This window comes from Primulina huaijiensis, chromosome 8 (assembly GCF_012295235.1).
Source record: "Primulina huaijiensis isolate GDHJ02 chromosome 8, ASM1229523v2, whole genome shotgun sequence".
In the NCBI taxonomy this organism is placed as follows: domain Eukaryota; kingdom Viridiplantae; phylum Streptophyta; class Magnoliopsida; order Lamiales; family Gesneriaceae; genus Primulina; species Primulina huaijiensis.
In genome coordinates, this window is record NC_133313.1 from 21,231,626 (window position 1) to 21,250,432 (window position 18,807).

Here is an 18,807-nt window from a genome sequence, read left to right on the forward strand (position 1 = left end):
TTATATATAAATCAGTATATATGGCATAAATTTAATGTAGATTCATGAAAATATTAAATTAAATAATAATACAAGCGGATAAATCATAATCACTGTTCATGTTTCGGTTCTTTTTCTGTCTATTTTATTACCAAATCCCTGTAACTCTTCCATATTTTATTTTTCATTTTCCTTAAATCTTTTTTCTCTCTCTTGGTATAAAGAAAACATAGATCTTACGCAGTATATATATTATCTTTTGTTGATGTTGATTTCTTCCTTCTTCTACCCGGGTGTCATTTAGTATTTTGATCCACACAGTACAGCCCCTTCACAGCTCATACATCATCAAATCAAAAGATTGAAAAAAATAGAAGAGGGGAGAGAGGGGAGAAACCCTTTTTATCGAAAACAGGGGGGTTTCTCTCAAGAAAAGAACCGGAGGAAATCCACCGAAATCCCTCTCTAATTGAAACTCACATTCCCATTCACCAAATGTGATTGTAGTTTTTGTCTTCTTGTGTTGTCCGTTCATGCATCACCGTTAGTTGATTGTTTAATGCGAAGGGCTTTGTGGGTAGTGAGAGAGGAGAATAAATCAGAGGACTGAGGACCTGGGTTTCGTCATTTCCTGTGTGTATGCAGATTGTTCTCGAGTGAAGGATAAAGAATCGATTTTGTTACTCGATTTCTGTAAAGATTGTGAAGGTTCACGTGTGGAATAGGAAGAGTTTTTTTTAAGGTTTATTTTTCTGGAATGGATACGAAAGGGAGACTTGTGGCAGGTTCACACAACAGGAATGAGTTTGTACTCATCAATGCCGATGAGATTGGAAGGGTCAGCGTCTTATAGAATTCATGTTCTCTTGTTTACTCAATTTTTCTCATTTTGGTTGCGTTATGCGAAGCTTTTTTGCGTGACTTTGTGTTCACACTGCTCAGTCACTCGGCGTTGTTTAATTTCCAGTTTTAAGTTTGCGTGCCATTTTGGTATGAGATCTTAAAATTTACTGGTTTGTTGGAAATAATTTTTGTTTTGATTTTCTGTATGCAATTTGGAATTTTCGCAGATTGCTAAAGCAAAGCAATTTCAACTGCTCTGCAACATTTTTTCGTATTGTTCATATTTCTGTGTCATTCTTGATGCAGTGTGTGGGATAAGCAATTGACTTTCTTGATTTGTTCTTTTTAACTTTTCCAGATTTCACGGTCGGTCCAAATTGTTCTCACTTGCTTTATTGCAGTTTATCCTGAATTCACTTTTGAATTTGTTGGAGTCTTAATGCAGTCGCATTGTCTTGCGTCGATCTTTGTTTCTCGGCACAGAATGTTGATCTGGTGCCAATTCTTATATTAATGTTGGAAATGGCAGGTTACTTCTGTGAAAGAGTTGACTGGACAGATTTGTCAGATTTGTGGAGATGAGATTGAGTTTGGTGTAGATGGGGATCCATTTGTCGCCTGTAATGAATGCGCATTCCCTGTTTGCAGACCTTGTTATGAATATGAAAGACGAGAGGGTAATCAAGCTTGTCCTCAGTGCAAAACCAGATACAAGCGAATAAAAGGTAATTTTTCTGCTTCTCGTTGTCTCGGATGTTGCTGCTTCATCTTTTCTTGTTTTAGTAATGATGTCATTAATGAGAATTTTGATCTTTAGGGAGTCCCAGAGTCGATGGAGATGAAGAAGAAGAAGAATTTGATGATTTGGAAAATGAATTTGATTACAACAGCAATGATAGAGATCTTCATCAGATTGCTGAGGCAGCTCTTGCTGCTCGGCTTAATGTTAGTCGTGGTTCTTCTGGTATCTACACTTCTTCAGCAGAATTGGATCCCTCGGCCGTTAACTCAGATATTCCTCTCCTTACTTATGGTCAAGAGGTAGGTTTCTCCTCGTTTAACTGATGTGATTCTCCCATAGGGAATTTGAAATAAAATGTGAATCGTGAGAATGGATTAAATAGTTTTTCCAGTACTGTCATTCTGATAAGAATGTTTCATGATAATGGTTCCTAATGAAGGATGATACAATTTCTGCGGACAAGCATGCTCTCATTATCCCTCCGTTCATGGGTCGTGGGAAGCGAGTTCATCCTATGGCATTTTCCGATTCCTCCATGACCGGTAATCTTTCAATGTTAGTCCTAGATGTTCAATTAGTTTCCTAGATGTCGAACTTCAATTTTTCAACAATATTGCAGTGCCACCGCGTCCAATGGATCCAAAGAAAGACTTAGCTGTATATGGATATGGTACTGTTGCTTGGAAGGAAAGAATGGATGAATGGAAGAAAAAACAAAACGATAGGCTTCAGGTGGTTAAACATCAAGGAGACAAAGGCGGGGATGAGCTGGATGATCCTGATTTACCTAAGTAGGTTCATTGTTTCGGTTTCCTTTTTCACGTTCCTTTTTATATTTCTATATTATCTGTTTGCGTGAGTCTTGGTTTTGCAACTGTAACTTTGCACTCTTTGTTGCTGGTGAAATTAATCTTATCTTGACCTGCATGTGCCAACTCCCTTAGAAAGTTAGTATCAAATTTACTCTTGACCAGAATTTGCAGATACCATGAGTTCGAAAGAGAATCTCTGAAAGAGAATCTTTTGTCTTTGTTACGCCAAAATTAGGCACCTAATGGAATGCAAGAAAAAACTTTTACATATTGAGCATCCTAGGCTATAAATCTTGGATATATTTTAGCCTCATTTCTATTTTCTTCTATAAAAGAACTTGCATGTGCTTCTTTTTTGTTCAACCTTTGCTCTTATTTTTATCTCAATTATGTTTGAGGCATGCACATGTAGTAGTTTGCTTATTGTCACTATTTTCTGCAACTCTTAAGGTGTAGGAGTAACTGTAGAAGCCAAGCGGCTGTATTATAGTTAAGCAAAGTTTGACAGCCATTGATTCATGACAAAATTTATAGGTAATGTCAATTTATATATGACCCGATAACTTAATCATACGCCAGTATTAAAGTGATCAAAATATATAGTTAATTCAATTTCTTTCAATTGTACTTCTTTTGCTTCCAGTTTATTTACCTCATATCTTGATGTTTTCTATCGTAACTTACAGGATGGACGAAGGCAGACAACCTCTTTCGAGGAAGCTACCAATACCTTCAAGCAAGATAAACCCTTACAGAATGATCATTTTACTTCGAATGGCAATTCTTGGGTTGTTTTTTCACTATAGAATTCTTCATCCTGTCAATGACGCATATGGCTTGTGGCTAACGTCAATTATATGTGAGATATGGTTCGCTGTCTCATGGTTGTTTGATCAGTTTCCAAAGTGGTCTCCAATTTTGCGAGAAACGTACCTAGATAGACTTTCACTAAGGTAAATATTTCATCTAATTTTTCTGCCCTTTTTTGTTTATCCGTCTTGCTGATAACATTCGACTTCAATATTCCAGATATGAGAAAGAAGGAAAGCCCTCTGAGCTAATGCCTGTGGACATATTTGTGAGTACAGTTGACCCCATGAAAGAACCGCCACTCATTACTGCGAACACGGTTCTTTCAATTCTTGCCGTCGATTATCCTGTGGACAAGGTTGCTTGCTATGTCTCAGATGATGGTGCTGCAATGCTTACTTTTGAAGCTCTATCCGAGACATGTGAGTTTGCCAGGAAATGGGTCCCATTCTGCAAAAAGTTTAGCATAGAACCTCGGGCTCCTGAATGGTATTTTGCCCAAAAGGTCGACTATTTGAAAGACAAGGTAGAGCCAACATTTGTGAGGGAACGCCGGGCAATGAAGGTGTTATACCTTTTCCCTTTTTATCTGTTTCGGCAATAATCTCTCGTCATTGACTTAATGTGTATTTTTTCGCTAGATTCGGATTTTACACTACCTTTGGGTTTATGGAAAAGAAAAATAGGTCAATAACTCATGTTTTCATTTAAGATGACCACACACTGTGTATAAAGCACCAAAAAGTAGATTTTTTTTACATTTTGGGTTTGAAGTTTGATGGCTGAAATTTTCTTTCTGCAATGCACTTCATTCAGAGAGAGTACGAAGAGTTCAAAATTCGAATAAATGGATTGGTTGCCACCGCACAGAAGGTTCCTGAGGATGGTTGGACCATGCAGGACGGAACACCGTGGCCGGGAAATAATGTCAGGGACCACCCTGGAATGATCCAGGTATAGTGAACTTGCTCTGTTATGCTTCCTTTTGACGGAAATGTTATCGACTAGAAGAATTTCTTATTGTATTTTGATTTTCACAACAGGTGTTCTTGGGTCAAAATGGTGTCCAGGATATTGAAGGGAATGAATTGCCTTGTCTCATATATGTTTCGCGTGAGAAGAGGCCGGGTTTTGAGCATCACAAAAAAGCCGGTGCTATGAATGCTTTGGTTACTATCTTTTTTTCTCTTCCTTCCCTTTCGATTATGTTTACGCTTTCCAGAGTAATTTGTTGCATCTTCAGCTATCTTATATATAATTCATGTTTTTTAATTCCAGATACGGGTATCGGCTGTCATCTCAAATGCTCCATACCTGCTGAATGTTGATTGTGACCACTACATAAATAACAGCAAAGCTCTAAGGGAAGCTATGTGTTTCATGATGGATCCTCAAGCTGGAAAGAAGATATGTTATGTGCAATTTCCTCAAAGATTTGATGGAATTGATCGGCATGATAGATATTCAAATCGCAACGTTGTCTTTTTTGATGTACGTGTGATTTTTAAGGGTGTTCAGCGTTCTACTACAAACTATGAGTGTTATACTATGATGTTTTTTGTAAAAAGCTAATTTTATCTCTACTGCTAATAGATAAATATGAAAGGACTTGATGGGATCCAAGGTCCAATTTATGTTGGAACTGGATGTGTCTTCAGGAGGCAAGCGCTTTATGGATATGATGCTCCCAAGAAGGCAAAACCGCCGGGTAAAACTTGCAATTGTTGGCCCAAATGGTGTTGCTTCTGCTGCGGATCTAGAAAGAAAAGTAAGAAAGCGAAACCAAAGAATAATAAGAAAAAGACTAAGAGCAGGGAAGCTTCAACACAGGTCCATGCTCTTGAAAATATTGAACAAGGAATAGAAGGTGAGAGAGTAAATTTCAAAGCGGTTTTATTTTATAGGAGTACTTAAACACGACTAATGACGTTACATTTAAAGAAGAATTAATCAAATTTCCCTGGTTTTTTGTGTTGATTTCTTGGTATTTATATTGTAAATTTCACCCACATGGCAGGAATTGAAAGCGAAAAATCAACCCTCATGCCCCAGATTAAATTTGAGAAAAAATTTGGTCAATCACCGGTTTTCATTGCTTCAACACTTCTAGAAGAAGGCGGTGTTCCACCTGGAGCATCATCAGCTTCCCTCTTGAAAGAAGCTATTCATGTCATCAGTTGCGGTTACGAGGATAAAACAGACTGGGGGAAAGAGGTATTCTGTTTCCATATAGTCTTTTTCCCAACGATCTTATAGTATTTTTTGCATTAATACTCGTGTTCTTCACTATCAGGTCGGATGGATTTATGGTTCGGTTACTGAGGACATCTTGACTGGTTTTAAGATGCATTGCCATGGCTGGAGATCTGTTTACTGCATACCACATCGGCCTGCTTTCAAAGGGTCGGCCCCTATCAATCTATCGGATCGTTTACACCAGGTTCTTCGGTGGGCTCTGGGATCTGTTGAAATTTTCTTTAGCAGGCATTGCCCTCTTTGGTATGGATACGGGTGTGGTCTGAAACCATTGGAAAGATTTTCTTACATAAACTCGGTGGTATATCCATTGACATCACTTCCCTTGATCGTTTATTGCACCCTGCCAGCTGTTTGCCTTCTTACCGGAAAATTCATTGTCCCAGAGGTGAATCTCTGATAGAAAAGACAGACTTTTAGTCAGTTTGATAATCGTTTTGCTGACTCTTTATCCTTTGTATTATAATATACAGATCAGTAACTATGCGAGTATAATTTTCATGGGCCTTTTTATATCAATTGCTGCAACGAGTATCTTAGAGATGCAGTGGGGTGGTGTTGGAATCGACGACTGGTGGAGAAACGAGCAGTTTTGGGTTATTGGTGGTGTCTCATCTCACTTTTTCGCTCTAATACAAGGTCTGCTTAAGGTTTTGGCTGGTGTAAGCACGAACTTCACTGTTACATCCAAAGCAGCCGATGATGGAGAATTTTCGGAGCTTTACCTCTTCAAGTGGACATCTTTGCTAATCCCTCCAATGACTCTGATGATCATAAACATTATTGGGGTCATAGTCGGGATCTCAGACGCTATTAACAATGGCTATGAATCGTGGGGACCTCTATTTGGCAGACTTTTCTTTGCATTGTGGGTGATCGTCCATTTATACCCCTTCCTCAAAGGTTTCATGGGGAAACAAGATAGAGTACCCACTATAATTGTGGTTTGGTCGATTCTTCTTGCTTCTATTTTGACGCTGTTGTGGGTTCGTATCAACCCATTTTTGTCTAAAGACGGAATCATTTTAGAGGTCTGTGGGTTGAATTGTGATTAGATACAAAGCAGAGATTTTATTAGTTGGATTCAAGTTTATAAGTAGAAAGAAAGGAGGTTAAAAGATCTTGATGTCCCTGTATGTAAGCATGGATATTGGTTGCATAAGGGAATTTGAAGATGCTCTGGGGTGACCTGTTGTAGATAAAAAAAGAAGCTACGGATCACTCTTTTTTACGTTGTTTTTGTTTAATTCTTTGGACAGGTTGTGTTCTGTAACCCCAAATGAACATAAAGTTTGGTTAATAAGTTCTATTCTATATTAAAAGTATTATCTTCTTGTTTTATTCTCGTATTTGTTGTGTATTGTTTCTCTGGGTATCGATTTATCCAATGTTTCAACTTAACGTATTTGTTGTGTTTTGTTGCAACATCTAAAATCCTTCTTCACATAATTCATCTGAATCCTTCTCCATTTCTACCATGTCAGGATACTTGTTAACAGCGATTCCCATTGAACCTGCCTTACAGTATCCATCAATCATGGTAACATGTCACAAGGTTGGGGATGAATCCCCCAACAAACATGGAACACAGAAGCTGTTTGGCTCCTGATATATTGTTGTTTTTGCAAAGATAATTGATTAAAATATTTTAAGGGAAAGCTATCTTTGACAAGATTCAGAGCCCAACCATGAAACTTTAGAGCTTCAGTAACATGACCATTCCCGCACAGTTCTGTTGCAACGATAGAATGGGTGAAATGAACAGGAGAAATGTAATTTTCCATTATATCGGATAACAAAGAGAAACTACATTGGTATAAAACCTTGCACATGTATCCAATGAATTTATACTTCACTGAATCAAGCATCAGACCTTTTTCGACCATAAATGTATCAGAGAGTCTGAAAGCCGCCTCCAAATACCCATACCTCGCATACCCATCAACCATGGTAGCATATGTCCTAACATTAGGCACCACTCCCATCTTGACCATTTCAACTAGAATTTCTTTGGCGCAATCCATCTTACCCATCTTGCAATAACAATTGTCTCATCAATTGTAACCAACTACATTAGGACACACACAACCTCTGGACATATCACCCATTTTCTTTACAAGTTCGTGAGCTAAAGTGAAGCCCTACACGCTCCATCAGTTTAACATATTAAAACTGATGACATTTGGCAAAACCCCACTTTTCAGCATCCTACACAACACTACGAATGCATTAGAAAGTTCACCTTCTATACAATGATCATAACTTTGCTTCAGAATGCAACAACAGCAACCGATAAAATAACATTCCGACAAGAATTAAATGCAGAGCTCACCAGTTCAAACTCAGAGGCGCACACTTCGACCCAATAACTATTCCCAGAGAATCAAAATACAAACAGAACGGATGATAACCGATTACACACTAGACAACAACAAATATATAGTAATTAACAAATTAAAAGAAAAAGAAAAAAAAGGTTTATGAGGGTTTCATTGTGTGAAAATCAAGAACGAAAAAAAAAACCTGAAGCAGCGCTCAATTTTATGTCTGCCATTTTTAAAGAAAACGTTTTTATTATTAACTAATTAGATTATTTATCGAGAGAGAAAAATAAGTTTATCATAATACTAAATTATTATTATTTTATTTTTTTTAACAAAAAATTATTATTTATTATACTACCCATACCCAAAAAAGTTAAGTCTTTAGAAAAAAAAAACTTAAATAATGCTAGTTTTCGTTTAGAAAAATGCTTTAAAAATGTTATAGTATTTTGTAAGTGAAAAAAAAGCGGTTTTATTTAAAAAAATTATTATCAAAATTTAAAATTAACATTACTAGAGAAATGATAGGAAAGAAAAAACCGAATATGAGATTGAGTTAATATCAAAATTAATTACTATAAGTGTTTAACTTTAAAAAATGTTAGCAAACGAAACACATACATCACGTGTGCAAAAATTAATGAATATATTATATATTTTGTTTTGAAATATCCATATAAGAGATATTTATAAAAAATTTAAAAACCATCAAAAGTTAATTATTTTAATTAATAATATAGATATAAATTATTATTAAATTTTTAGTTTTATCCATTCGGTTATTAATTGCTATGTTTATTATTCCATTCGTTTCATTTCCATTGGCACCACAGTTTCACTCACATTTCTCTCACTGCAAAAAGAAACCATTAAATAAGAAATCTTGTGTTTTTTAAATCTTAATTCCGACTATAATATTCATACAGATTAGTTTTGAGCTTAACCTTTAAGATTAAAATATCTTGTTAGCGATCGGAGATGCAGTCTTCTACCTGCAGAATTGTCATTGGAGATAGCTCTCAGATCTGTATGTGTCTCGCTTCCGCTTAAATCTATCTACTCGTGCTATAAATAGTATCTGCGGCTGTTTGTATTTCTTGATTTGCTTTAATTGTTACTGCTGTTTTTGCGAGATCTTTCACCATATTGTTTGACTGTTGTCGGGAAAATATTGCGGAATTTAGTTTCTGCGTTTTGTTTTCATTTTGTTCTCCCCAGGGATTGTGCAATTCGTTTGGAGGAATTTTATTTTATTTGCGAATTTCTAGTGAATATGATTTCTTCGGCGCTTTGTAGGTGAAATTATCTTGTTGAATTTTACCTTTTCAGTTCTTTTTATCAGTTTTACGTTTGTGTTGATCTTAACTTGTTAAAATTATTTTAAAAAATAAACTTCTAAAAAATTAGTGTTATGGCATCAGTGATCTGTATGTAATTTGAAGTAATGTGGATTGCCGAGTAAGATTCAGGTCTTTCTTTACTTTGACAAGCACCGTGTCCAGAATACTTAAAAATGGAAATCTCGTCCTGGTTTTGTTTGCACAAGGACTTTACAAACGTTTTTAGTGTTTTATGAGTGTAAAAAACTTAAGAATGTCTGGATAAGATTTTTATAAAAATGTTTTTAAAAAATATGCTCTTCTAGTATACTTTGTAAATGACAGTTGAGACGTTTTTTGTGATGTTTTTAGAATTTTTAAAACATTTTTAACGGTAAAAAACTTTTTTATGGAATAGTTGTCCACACGTATATTTATTTCTAAAACAACTTTTAAAATATTTTATAAAATTTTTGTAAATAACTCTTTTATAAAAAGGTTTTATAAGTATTTGTCCAAACTGTGTCTTCCATTATTTTTGCCTCACGGAGCAACCAGTAGTTATTCCATTTTAATCAGGAAGTTGATGCTTTATAGGATTAGGTCTGAAGCTGGTGATATTTCATCTATCTTCATATTTTCAGTCATACATTACCAAATATGTGAGTCTGTTGTGTGTTGCTTATGGCAGGTGAATAATTGTGCTCGGATTCAAAAAAGCTTAAAAAAAGGAATTAGGTTGGGTGGTACCTGGATGAGCAGAACTAATGTTATTTGCAGTAGAAGGAGGAGGATTTTTCTCTTCTTCAGCTTCTGGATACAGTAAGGGCTTGGCTCTTTTGTTATTGGGTCAAAAAACCGAGGCAAAACCCATGAGAGTAATTCCGTGGAATCAATACCAGTTGGTGGACCAAGAGACGGTTCCTGATCTCCAGCTGGCTTCTGGTAAGGATAGAATTGCACGTGGGTGCGCTTCGTTTGGATGTTTTAGCCGTGTTGCAACTGGACTTGAGAACTCATCTCCTCTGAAAGTTGGACCTAAACAAAACCAAGAAGTCTTGTCGGGACCAGCAGTTTTTGTTGAGAGTAAAAATGAAAGGAACTTAGCTGATCCGATTGATGATAATCCTAGTGCTAGGAAAAAAATTAGTTTAAAGAGCAGTTTGAAGAAATCGACAGATAGTTCTCTGTCTCTAGTGGCGTCCGCTGGTGTTGGTTGCACCAACAGAAATGAACATGAAGCATCATCTGAAATGAATGATGCTGCTGCTAGTCAAACGGGGAGGAGGACAGTGCAGTGGACAGATGCAACGGGGGGAGAGCTTGTGGAGGTTCGGGAATTTGAGATGAGGTACGAGAGCTTCATATGCTAAATTTTCCAATGAAAATATTACTACGTTTATTGAACCTGTTCATACACTTTAATGGTTTTTTGCTAGTATATTTGGTGTCATAAACTGTATTTCCTTAGCTTTTGGCTTTGCAAACGTATGTGGAACTTACACCATTGGGAGAGATGAGAAGTGACTACATGACATCAATTTAAATACAGATTAAAAACTTCTAAATTGCTTTCTTAATTGTCAAAAATGTGGGTATCTATAATTTGATTGGCCGTGCATCCTAGTGCATGTGATACAAATTTCCTCTTTTAATCATCATGTCAAGGTTCAAACCACATCTTTGAATTCTTGGCAACTGAGACTTCTTTAAATAAGAACTTGGACTTTCTGGTCATCAAGTTTCTGAAGCCCAAAGTTTTCAGAGTCAGACGGAAGGTTGGCGAGGATGCAAAATTTAGAGATTTAAGTTGCGGTATTAGTTGTCTGAGGAATGTGGACGTTCGATCATGCCGATGTTTTAGTTTTTTTTTTAAAAACAAATAAAGTAAACTAACTGCATGTGGTAGGTAGTGCATGTACCATGGCACCATGGACTTGGCAATTTAGTTAAACTTGTGAAAGTTCACTCAACATCTGATGTTCATTGCACTTCTAGTGCTCTTTTGAGGAATTTACTCAGTCATTAATTGAAAAAGGTGAATTTTACAACTCTGTACGTGATGAGAAATCCCTTGGCCGTACTAGTGTCAAAGATAAAGATCTACATGTAGGGGCGTAGCCAGAAAATTTTTTCAGCCTAGCTCTGATTCAATGGAGCCTAGGCTGAAACTTGAAGGAACAATAAATATTTGGGTTACTAATGAGCTTTACAAAAATTTAACCTAATCTATAACTAAAATACATAATAATCATATATTTTTTTAATTTTTTTACCCTGGGCTAGAGCCCACCTCAGCCTTTTGGCTGGCTCCGTCCCTGTCTACTTGACTGTCAAGATAAGAAATTTTTCTAATTTGGTGAAGATGGATTCTTTTGTTTAAGCCTTTGTGTTCGCCTGAGGCACTCGAATTCTGAGTTAAGAGGGTTGTATGAGATATCTATGCATCTTTCTTTTATAAAACTTTGATTTTCTTGTTTTATGCTCTTTCTAATTTGGTTTAGATGAATTGTTTTGTTTAAGCCTTTGTGTTCATCCGAGGCACTTTGTTTATTTGAGTTTTTGGGGTCACTTAGGAAAGTTTAGACTTGGAGTTCCAAATTCGTTTTTTGTGAACCATAATAAATATAAATAAGTTTGTGAGATATATTTGAGTGCCAAAACCACACTTTATTATCTGTTCTTCATTTGAGTGGAAATTGATTAATTTTGGTAAAACACATGTAGAGTCTGTTGTCCCGTAACATTTGGGGAGAGAGAGCTGACCTCTCTACTAATAAGGTGTTTCGTGTTATCTCAGTGAAGATGGATTGGATAATGAATACAATGACGGGAATGAGAAAACTTGTTCCTGTTCGATAATGTAGCTATTGATTTTACCCGGGCCTTTCATCAACCTTGTTTCAATAAGAAGGCAACCGGCGAGATGTTGCATTAAATCCCATGAACGAAAGACCAGTTATCTTTGCTTAAATTATCTGAATTTTCGAGGCGTGGCAATATACCAGCCAAGGACGGCCAGCAAATCTATTGTGTCCATATCATTGCTGGGGTTCCAATTTTGTTGCGCAGGGTATATTTTTTCCCATGCTGTATTAATGTTTGCAGTCTTTCTATGGGGTGTTGCTTTGATTTATTTCAATGATATTTCTTCGACTTAGGAGACGACTGAGAAACAATTTTTTTTGTTCTTTTTTTTTTTGGGTATTATGTAGTTGTGAAGATACAGTAGAATTTCAATATTTGAAAGCGTAAAATTCATATTGATGTTGATATGGAAGTGTGAGTTCTGATATGGAGATCAACATATTTTCCAGGATTCCCTAGGACAAATCCAGGATCTCACAAACCGCAGTAACCGAGCGGTCCTTGTAAGAAATATCGGTAATCAATATTNGTGTAATTATTATGTTACAATAATGTAAACTTTCCGGAAATAGGCTATATAATATTTGGGTTCAATTTTTTAATGTATTGGGGAAAAGAAATGATTTCAGAAGATAAAAAGTGACGTTTGTTATTTTTAGATTGGATAGTTCATATCGAATCATATAAGATTAATTTAAGGGAGTATTAACTCTCCAGAAAATATTAAATATTTTACTTCACCATTTTATTCCATATTATTTTAATACACGATTTTTTCTTGCAAACAATATAGAATTTACCCCAAATTTTAAAAATTGGAAAACAATATTTGAAGTTTGTCTTTAAGAAAAGAATAAAAAAACATATATGATGTTGCTGAAATCCGAGATGGTAGCTGGGGGTCGGATCTTCACTTGGGAGCTCGGATCGAACCTTCGAAATCTGGAAGCATAAACAAGGACGTTAGAAGGGGGTCGGAAGGTTGTTCCGACGTAGCCTTTCCGACGCCCAAATCAGAGAATGGAAAACTTAGAGAGTAATGTGTGTGCTGAGAGAATGTGAATATATGAATGTATAAACAATGAACGAAATCCAACCCGGTATTTATAGGATCCTGATTTTGATAGATTTAGATCCTCAGAATCTTGTGAGATTTGGTTAGATCTTGTGAAAGATTTGGTTAGATTTCTGGGCTTGATTTCTGTGGGCAACCCGTTAACGCCTAAGGAAGAGCTCTCGTATGTATGAGCCCGCATATCATCTTGGTCTCTTGGGAGTTCAGCTCGGGAGGTCGGCCACTACCTTTCCAATTGGTGCGAAAACGTCCTCTAGGAGGTCGGCTCGGGTCTTGATGGGAGGTCGGCATATTTTTTTCTGTCATAATTACGGACGTTTGGGAGGTCGGCCGAGGTGACCTCCCGCCAACTTCGCGGAAGATGACCTCTCAGGAGTTCCTGAACGTTGGGCCACTAACTATCTGGGCTATCTGGGCTACCGAGAGTAGGCCGGACCCATCCTTGGTCCGGGGTATCAATATCTTTTCAAAAGCTGTTTTAAATCCATATAATTTAACTTATACCATTTATACTTTTTTTTAATCCTAACACCAATATTTTCGTAATAAAAATAAATATTTCAAAAGTTTTTTTAAATTCAGATAATTTAAAATTCTAATGGACCTAACTCGATATTAGCTTCTTATCTTTTTATTCCATTTTAGTATTAAAATCCAAAATTCTAACATGACACAATCAAGTTCGCATACTCCCACCCTTAATAAATACGATGCTTTGTCCCCTCAAAAGTGCAGAGGACCCGCGCTTCATCGTCTCGTCCGCAGCAGAAGGAAGTAGCACGTTGTCCAAATTCCTAGCGGAGCAATTCACCCGAATCTCCCCTTCTTCCCCAGTCAACACATTAGCTGCGACATCTTTATCATTGCACTAGCAAATCTGTCGGAAAAAAGTCTCGATCAAAGGCAGAGCCCTCGGCAATCGCTCCAGTTCTATAATCCATGTTCAAATCTTCGTCCGAAGCTAACAACCCCTGTCCATACAAGAGACCAACGTAGTACATGCTGTCAAATGTATACGGCGTTCGAATGTCTAGTGCGGAGGTGGTGTTTGAGTTTGCTGAGGGGAAAATTGCTTTCAGATATCTTGCAAATCTCGTCCATGGTGATTGGTGGGATCTTGATTAGGGTAGAGACGGCCACTGAAGGATGAGCAGCGGGCTCTTCCGATCGTATGGGCGCCGGAGAGGACCACCATCTCGGTAATGGTGAAGTTCTTGGGGGCAAAAGAAGAGATCATGTCATCGGTTTTGGCCGTTGGTGGCGGTATACTGGTTTGTTGATCCTTCATTGCTACCACCTTTAGGCCGTCGCGTCTGCCCTATGGAGTACGGTAATAAGGCCACCGGACTGCAACGGGATTCTGGAATGAGTGCTATAATTCCAAAGTTATAATATATAAATAATTTGTAATAAAGTTCAAAAGATTCGTTAATTTACGATAGAAACAGCATCTCGGGCAGCAAGGGCAATAATATCAACGCACGAAACAACTCTCCCACACTTTCGTCCCAATTCACCTGAGACTTCTTCTATCGTACGAGTAGCAGAGGCACCAAACAGTGCTGAACCATCGCATCCCTGCAAACCCATATGCGTCCATTTCTTTATCATCAGCAAATGATCCAATACGTATATTTATATCATAACTAGCTATTAAGAGAAAGTGTGTGTATGTGTACATTGAGGAAGCAGTCATAAATATGAATATGAAGAAACGCGGGAAGTAGTTGTTTCTTCATCGAGAAGTTATCTGTCATAAAGAACGCCAAATGTAGGATGGATTAGTAACCAACTCGGTCCTCATAATATCCGAATTCTTAAAAATCGTCTATTATAATACTAAAGGGAATAACACTATATTTAAATGAAGATTTGCAACAATATAATGATTGGTTTAATTTCCGAAATAGAAAATGTGTTACCGAAAAATGAGCCGAATTGTCAAGATTGTGCAAACGTGTTTCGCGTAAGCTTTCTTATGGAACTTTTTTTTTTTTGGAGAGGGTTGGTTTTGTTTTTGGCCAGAAGTTATTGTTTTATTCACTTATTATAAATATATCATGTGTATTGGATTAAGTCTTTGCAAGTTGTACATATGAATAACCCTCATCTTTGAGTTAATTTTTGAGATCGAGTTAGGTTTAATTTTCAATTTTAACATGATATCGGAGTCGAAACCCATAGTTATGTGTTGGACTATGATATTGACCACCCGATAATGTTTTGTAAACTTCACGTTCTGGTTGTTTATTCTTGAGCGTGATAAGGTGTGTTAAATATCTCAGATCCGTTTTATTAAGTCATTCAGAGTTGTATATATAGAGTTGAATAATCCTCACAACAATTCCATTATTGCTATATGCAGTTTCGTAGTCATTTTATATCACTTTTGAAGCTGCATGAACAATCTAATTCGATGTTAGATCATAAAAATGATTTTAAAAAAATTATATTATTATATCAATTGGAAATATGTAAATATAATTTTTATTTAAAAATATTAAAATAGATTAATTACTATACGATGACCTAAACCTAAACGTCTAATATATTTCTCATATTATTTTTTTTTAATATACCTCTATTTAATTTGAAAATCTTTATATTTAAATTATAACAAACCATTTACATAAACACTAGTTAATTAATAAAGATAAAATATGAAAGTTGTTTGTATAATTATATTTTCAATTAATTTCTTAGTCTGTGTAAAAAAAAACAAGTATATATAATTAGAACAGTGTATTATAAAATAATATTTTGAAATGTATGTATGCCTTCTCCATCTACCAAAGCTACCCTATGTGAGGCTAAAACTCGCACGATACGATGGTTGGGACTTGGACTTCCTAACCTATATAAATGACATAAATGAACCGTAGCATAAATATTCGATCTCGATATCGATCTCGATATCAAAAGACTGAAACAGTTCACACTGAATCATCCAAGGTTCGCGTTTCATACTGATTTTCATAAAAATGAAACAGAGAACGAACTTGGCTTTGATGCCCCGTAAATAAAATCAGATTTTCGACGAGATTCTTCTGGATTATTCAACAGCAACCATATGAAATGAAAACTAAGCTCAATGGATCACATGAATTTGCAAATTCATGTAAAAACCGTATCCCAACAAGAAATCACCAAACATAATGCAAGAACAAAAGTAGTCTAGGCCAACTCAAAATGGGGATATGTAGATAAATAATCCACTGCCTTTGCAATCACCTTAAGCTTCACACATCCCGCAAGTTATTGCATCTTCCATTATCTCCAATGAAGCAACCATTATTATAGCAAAAGAAACCCCATAGCGCCCTTCAATTCCTCAGCCAAAAGGATGACAACATTAATGTCTCGTAGAGCGATGAACATACATACAATCACGATGCATCAACAAACTAGTTAAGAACGAATCTTACACCTCTAAAATATGACAGGACAGGACATCTCTCACTTGTCGAGCATCCAGCCAGCATATAAAACATTTGGTAAAGACCTATCTTGTACAACGTAACTAATTACAATTTCAAGCCACAACCTTATCCAGCTCCTCCACAACTTCCTTCATCGTAGGCCTAACTTTCCATTTCTCATTAGCACATTTCAAGCCAATATTGAAAACCTCTACAACCATGCTTTCTTTGATCCCATCCTTCAAAATACTAGAATCCACCATTTCCATGTAACGATTCTGTTCCACCATGGAATGAATCCACTCCATTAATCTAACTTCCTTTCCATCATCCCCGGGGAATGGGAAACTCGGTCTCCTCCCTGTCAATGTCTCTAACATTAGCACCCCAAAGCTATATACATCCCCCGGCATGATCGCCATGGTGGAGCCATTGATGTACTCTGGTGGCATGTACCCCAAGGTCCCCGCTACCTGCGTGGACACATGCGAATGAGACACTTCCATACATCTAGCCAACCCAAAATCCGCAATGTGCGACTCGAAATTTGAATCAAGTAAAACGTTACTAGCTTTGATATCCCTGTGAATTATAGGAGTACTCAAATTATGCATATAAGAGAGGCCCTTAGCTAATGATCTAACAATCTTGATCCTAGTTTGCCAAGATAGTGGCGACCTTAATTCTACTTCACCACTCTGTCCCTCTTCCGAGTATGACGACTCGTAAAGCCATTGGTCAAGACTTCCCTTTTCCATAAACTCGTAGATTAATAACCGATCGGAACCGGCGATGCAATAGCCGAGTAGTTTGACGATATTGGGATGCCTGATCTTCCCAAGGGTCTCCATCTCAGCCCTGAACTCGCGCAAGCCTTGAAAGGCATCCATGGAGAGCCTTTTCACAGCAATGAGTTGGCCCGAGCTGATCCGGGCTTTGTAAACAAGCCCGAAACTTCCATCTCCGACAATTAGGTCCGGGGAGAAATTCCTGGTCGCATCAATCAAAGCTTGCATCGATATTTGGTTCATTGTCGGGTCAAAACTGGCACTCTCGCCTACGGAAATCGAAGAAAGCCCGAAATTGGTCTCGGATTGGTGCTTCGAAGGGTCCCATCTGCGGGCCAGAGAATCAGATCTCGCACGTTTGTTTTCTCCGCAGATAACCAAGATGGTGCCGATGATCAAGCTTATTAAGAAGAAGCTGCTAATAGCTGCGAGAACTCCTTGCAGCGTTGGATCCATCTCTGTCCACACGCACAAAATATGGGAAGGTGTGGATTGAACCGTGTGAATTTGTAAAAAGAGACGAAAAGTAATACATTAAAGTCTCGAAAGGAGAATATAGAGTCGCCTCCGTTAACGCCACGGGGTATGAAGATTGACTGGAAGTTTCTGCTGTGCAGCGTAGACTCGGGCTGAGTCAACGGTTTGGCCCTTGTTCAAGCTTCCACGATCTAATGGGATTTTTTTTCCCGACATAATATTCCAATATAACCTAAATCTAAATTATTCTTATTAATGAGATATGAATCCCATATTACATTTTTTTACGATGATGAAAACTCAATTTTTACTTTTTGATGCACGTTTGATAAATTTTTAGATTAATGTAGTATCCTACAAATCATGATGGTCAAATGAAACTTCAAATTTTATTTTTTGATGCATATTTGATAAATCTTCAAGTTAATGTAGTATCCTACAAATCACGTTAGTGAGGTAAAACACATTGAGAAAACATGTGCGACAGACTTCTCTTAAAAAAATATTGATAGGAAGAATCAAACTTCTGACAATTAATCAAATAACATTAGTCAGGTAAAACACATTGAGAAAACATGTGTGACAGACTTCTTTTAAAAAAAATATTGATAGAAAGAATCAAACTTCTGACAATCGATCAAACGACATTAATCAGGTAAAACACATTGAGAAAACATGTGCGACAGACTTCTTTTAAAAAAAATATTGATAGGAAGAATCAAACTTCTGACAATCGATCAAACGTCCACATATTTCATCAACTCGATCAACTCCTCCAGAAAAACCCAAAACTACTTTTGTTACTAGCTAAAAAAATCTTTGACGAAAACTTTTTTTTGTAAAAAGTCATTATTTTGTTCCATTAAAAAAATTAAAAACCCTATTTTTAAGAGTTGCAATGTATCAGTTTTCATTTTTCAATTTTAAAAACATTTCTCCATCTTTTTCCCATATCCAATTTAAGGAAAGTCTGTATCCTGAGCCCCAAAACAAGTGAGCCCAAATGTCCAATTCCAACACCTGAATAGACATCATAATTCTTTTAAAAAATAAAAATAAAAAATTATCGTGACTTAAACACACACTTGTCACGTA

General features: G+C 36.7%; 4 protein-coding genes across 7 annotated transcripts; 2 read left to right on the top strand and 2 right to left on the bottom strand.

The window, feature by feature from the left end:
• Window positions 1-222: 222 nt before the first annotated feature.
• Window positions 223-6,783, top strand: LOC140982209 (cellulose synthase A catalytic subunit 6 [UDP-forming]-like). Its single transcript, XM_073448632.1, has 14 exons — window positions 223-817; window positions 1,352-1,547; window positions 1,640-1,863; window positions 2,004-2,106; window positions 2,184-2,355; window positions 3,063-3,329; window positions 3,406-3,751; window positions 4,003-4,140; window positions 4,230-4,355; window positions 4,465-4,677; window positions 4,780-5,053; window positions 5,204-5,400; window positions 5,480-5,830; window positions 5,916-6,783. The coding sequence occupies exons 1-14, from the start codon at window positions 737-739 to the stop codon at window positions 6,495-6,497; spliced, it is 3,270 nt and encodes a 1,089-aa protein (XP_073304733.1). The 5' UTR covers window positions 223-736; the 3' UTR covers window positions 6,498-6,783.
• Window positions 6,784-8,575: 1,792 nt separating this feature from the next.
• Window positions 8,576-12,551, top strand: LOC140983342 (uncharacterized). Of its 4 annotated transcripts, none has more exons than XR_012176416.1 (4): window positions 8,576-8,793; window positions 9,777-10,436; window positions 11,886-12,158; window positions 12,301-12,551. XR_012176416.1 is itself a non-coding variant. In XM_073450354.1 (3 exons), exons 2-3 carry the CDS (start codon window positions 9,853-9,855, stop codon window positions 12,410-12,412), a joined length of 594 nt encoding a protein of 197 aa, XP_073306455.1. In that variant the 5' UTR covers window positions 8,576-8,793; window positions 9,777-9,852; the 3' UTR covers window positions 12,413-12,551. The 4 variants fall into 4 exon arrangements, 2 of the variants coding, with proteins under 2 accessions (XP_073306455.1, XP_073306454.1); XR_012176415.1 differs by having other exon boundaries at window positions 12,403-12,551; XM_073450354.1 differs by lacking the exon at window positions 11,886-12,158 and having other exon boundaries at window positions 12,403-12,551.
• Window positions 12,552-13,888: 1,337 nt separating this feature from the next.
• LOC140982168 (peroxidase 12-like) lies at window positions 13,889-14,618 on the bottom strand. Its single transcript, XM_073448586.1, has 3 exons — window positions 14,466-14,618; window positions 14,221-14,346; window positions 13,889-13,999 (listed from the first exon to the last, which is right to left on the bottom strand). Exons 1-3 carry the CDS (start codon window positions 14,616-14,618, stop codon window positions 13,889-13,891), a joined length of 390 nt encoding a protein of 129 aa, XP_073304687.1.
• Window positions 14,619-16,560: 1,942 nt separating this feature from the next.
• LOC140982170 (phytosulfokine receptor 2-like) lies at window positions 16,561-17,691 on the bottom strand. Its single transcript, XM_073448587.1, has one exon. It carries the CDS (start codon window positions 17,689-17,691, stop codon window positions 16,561-16,563), a length of 1,131 nt encoding a protein of 376 aa, XP_073304688.1.
• Window positions 17,692-18,807: the final 1,116 nt, after the last annotated feature.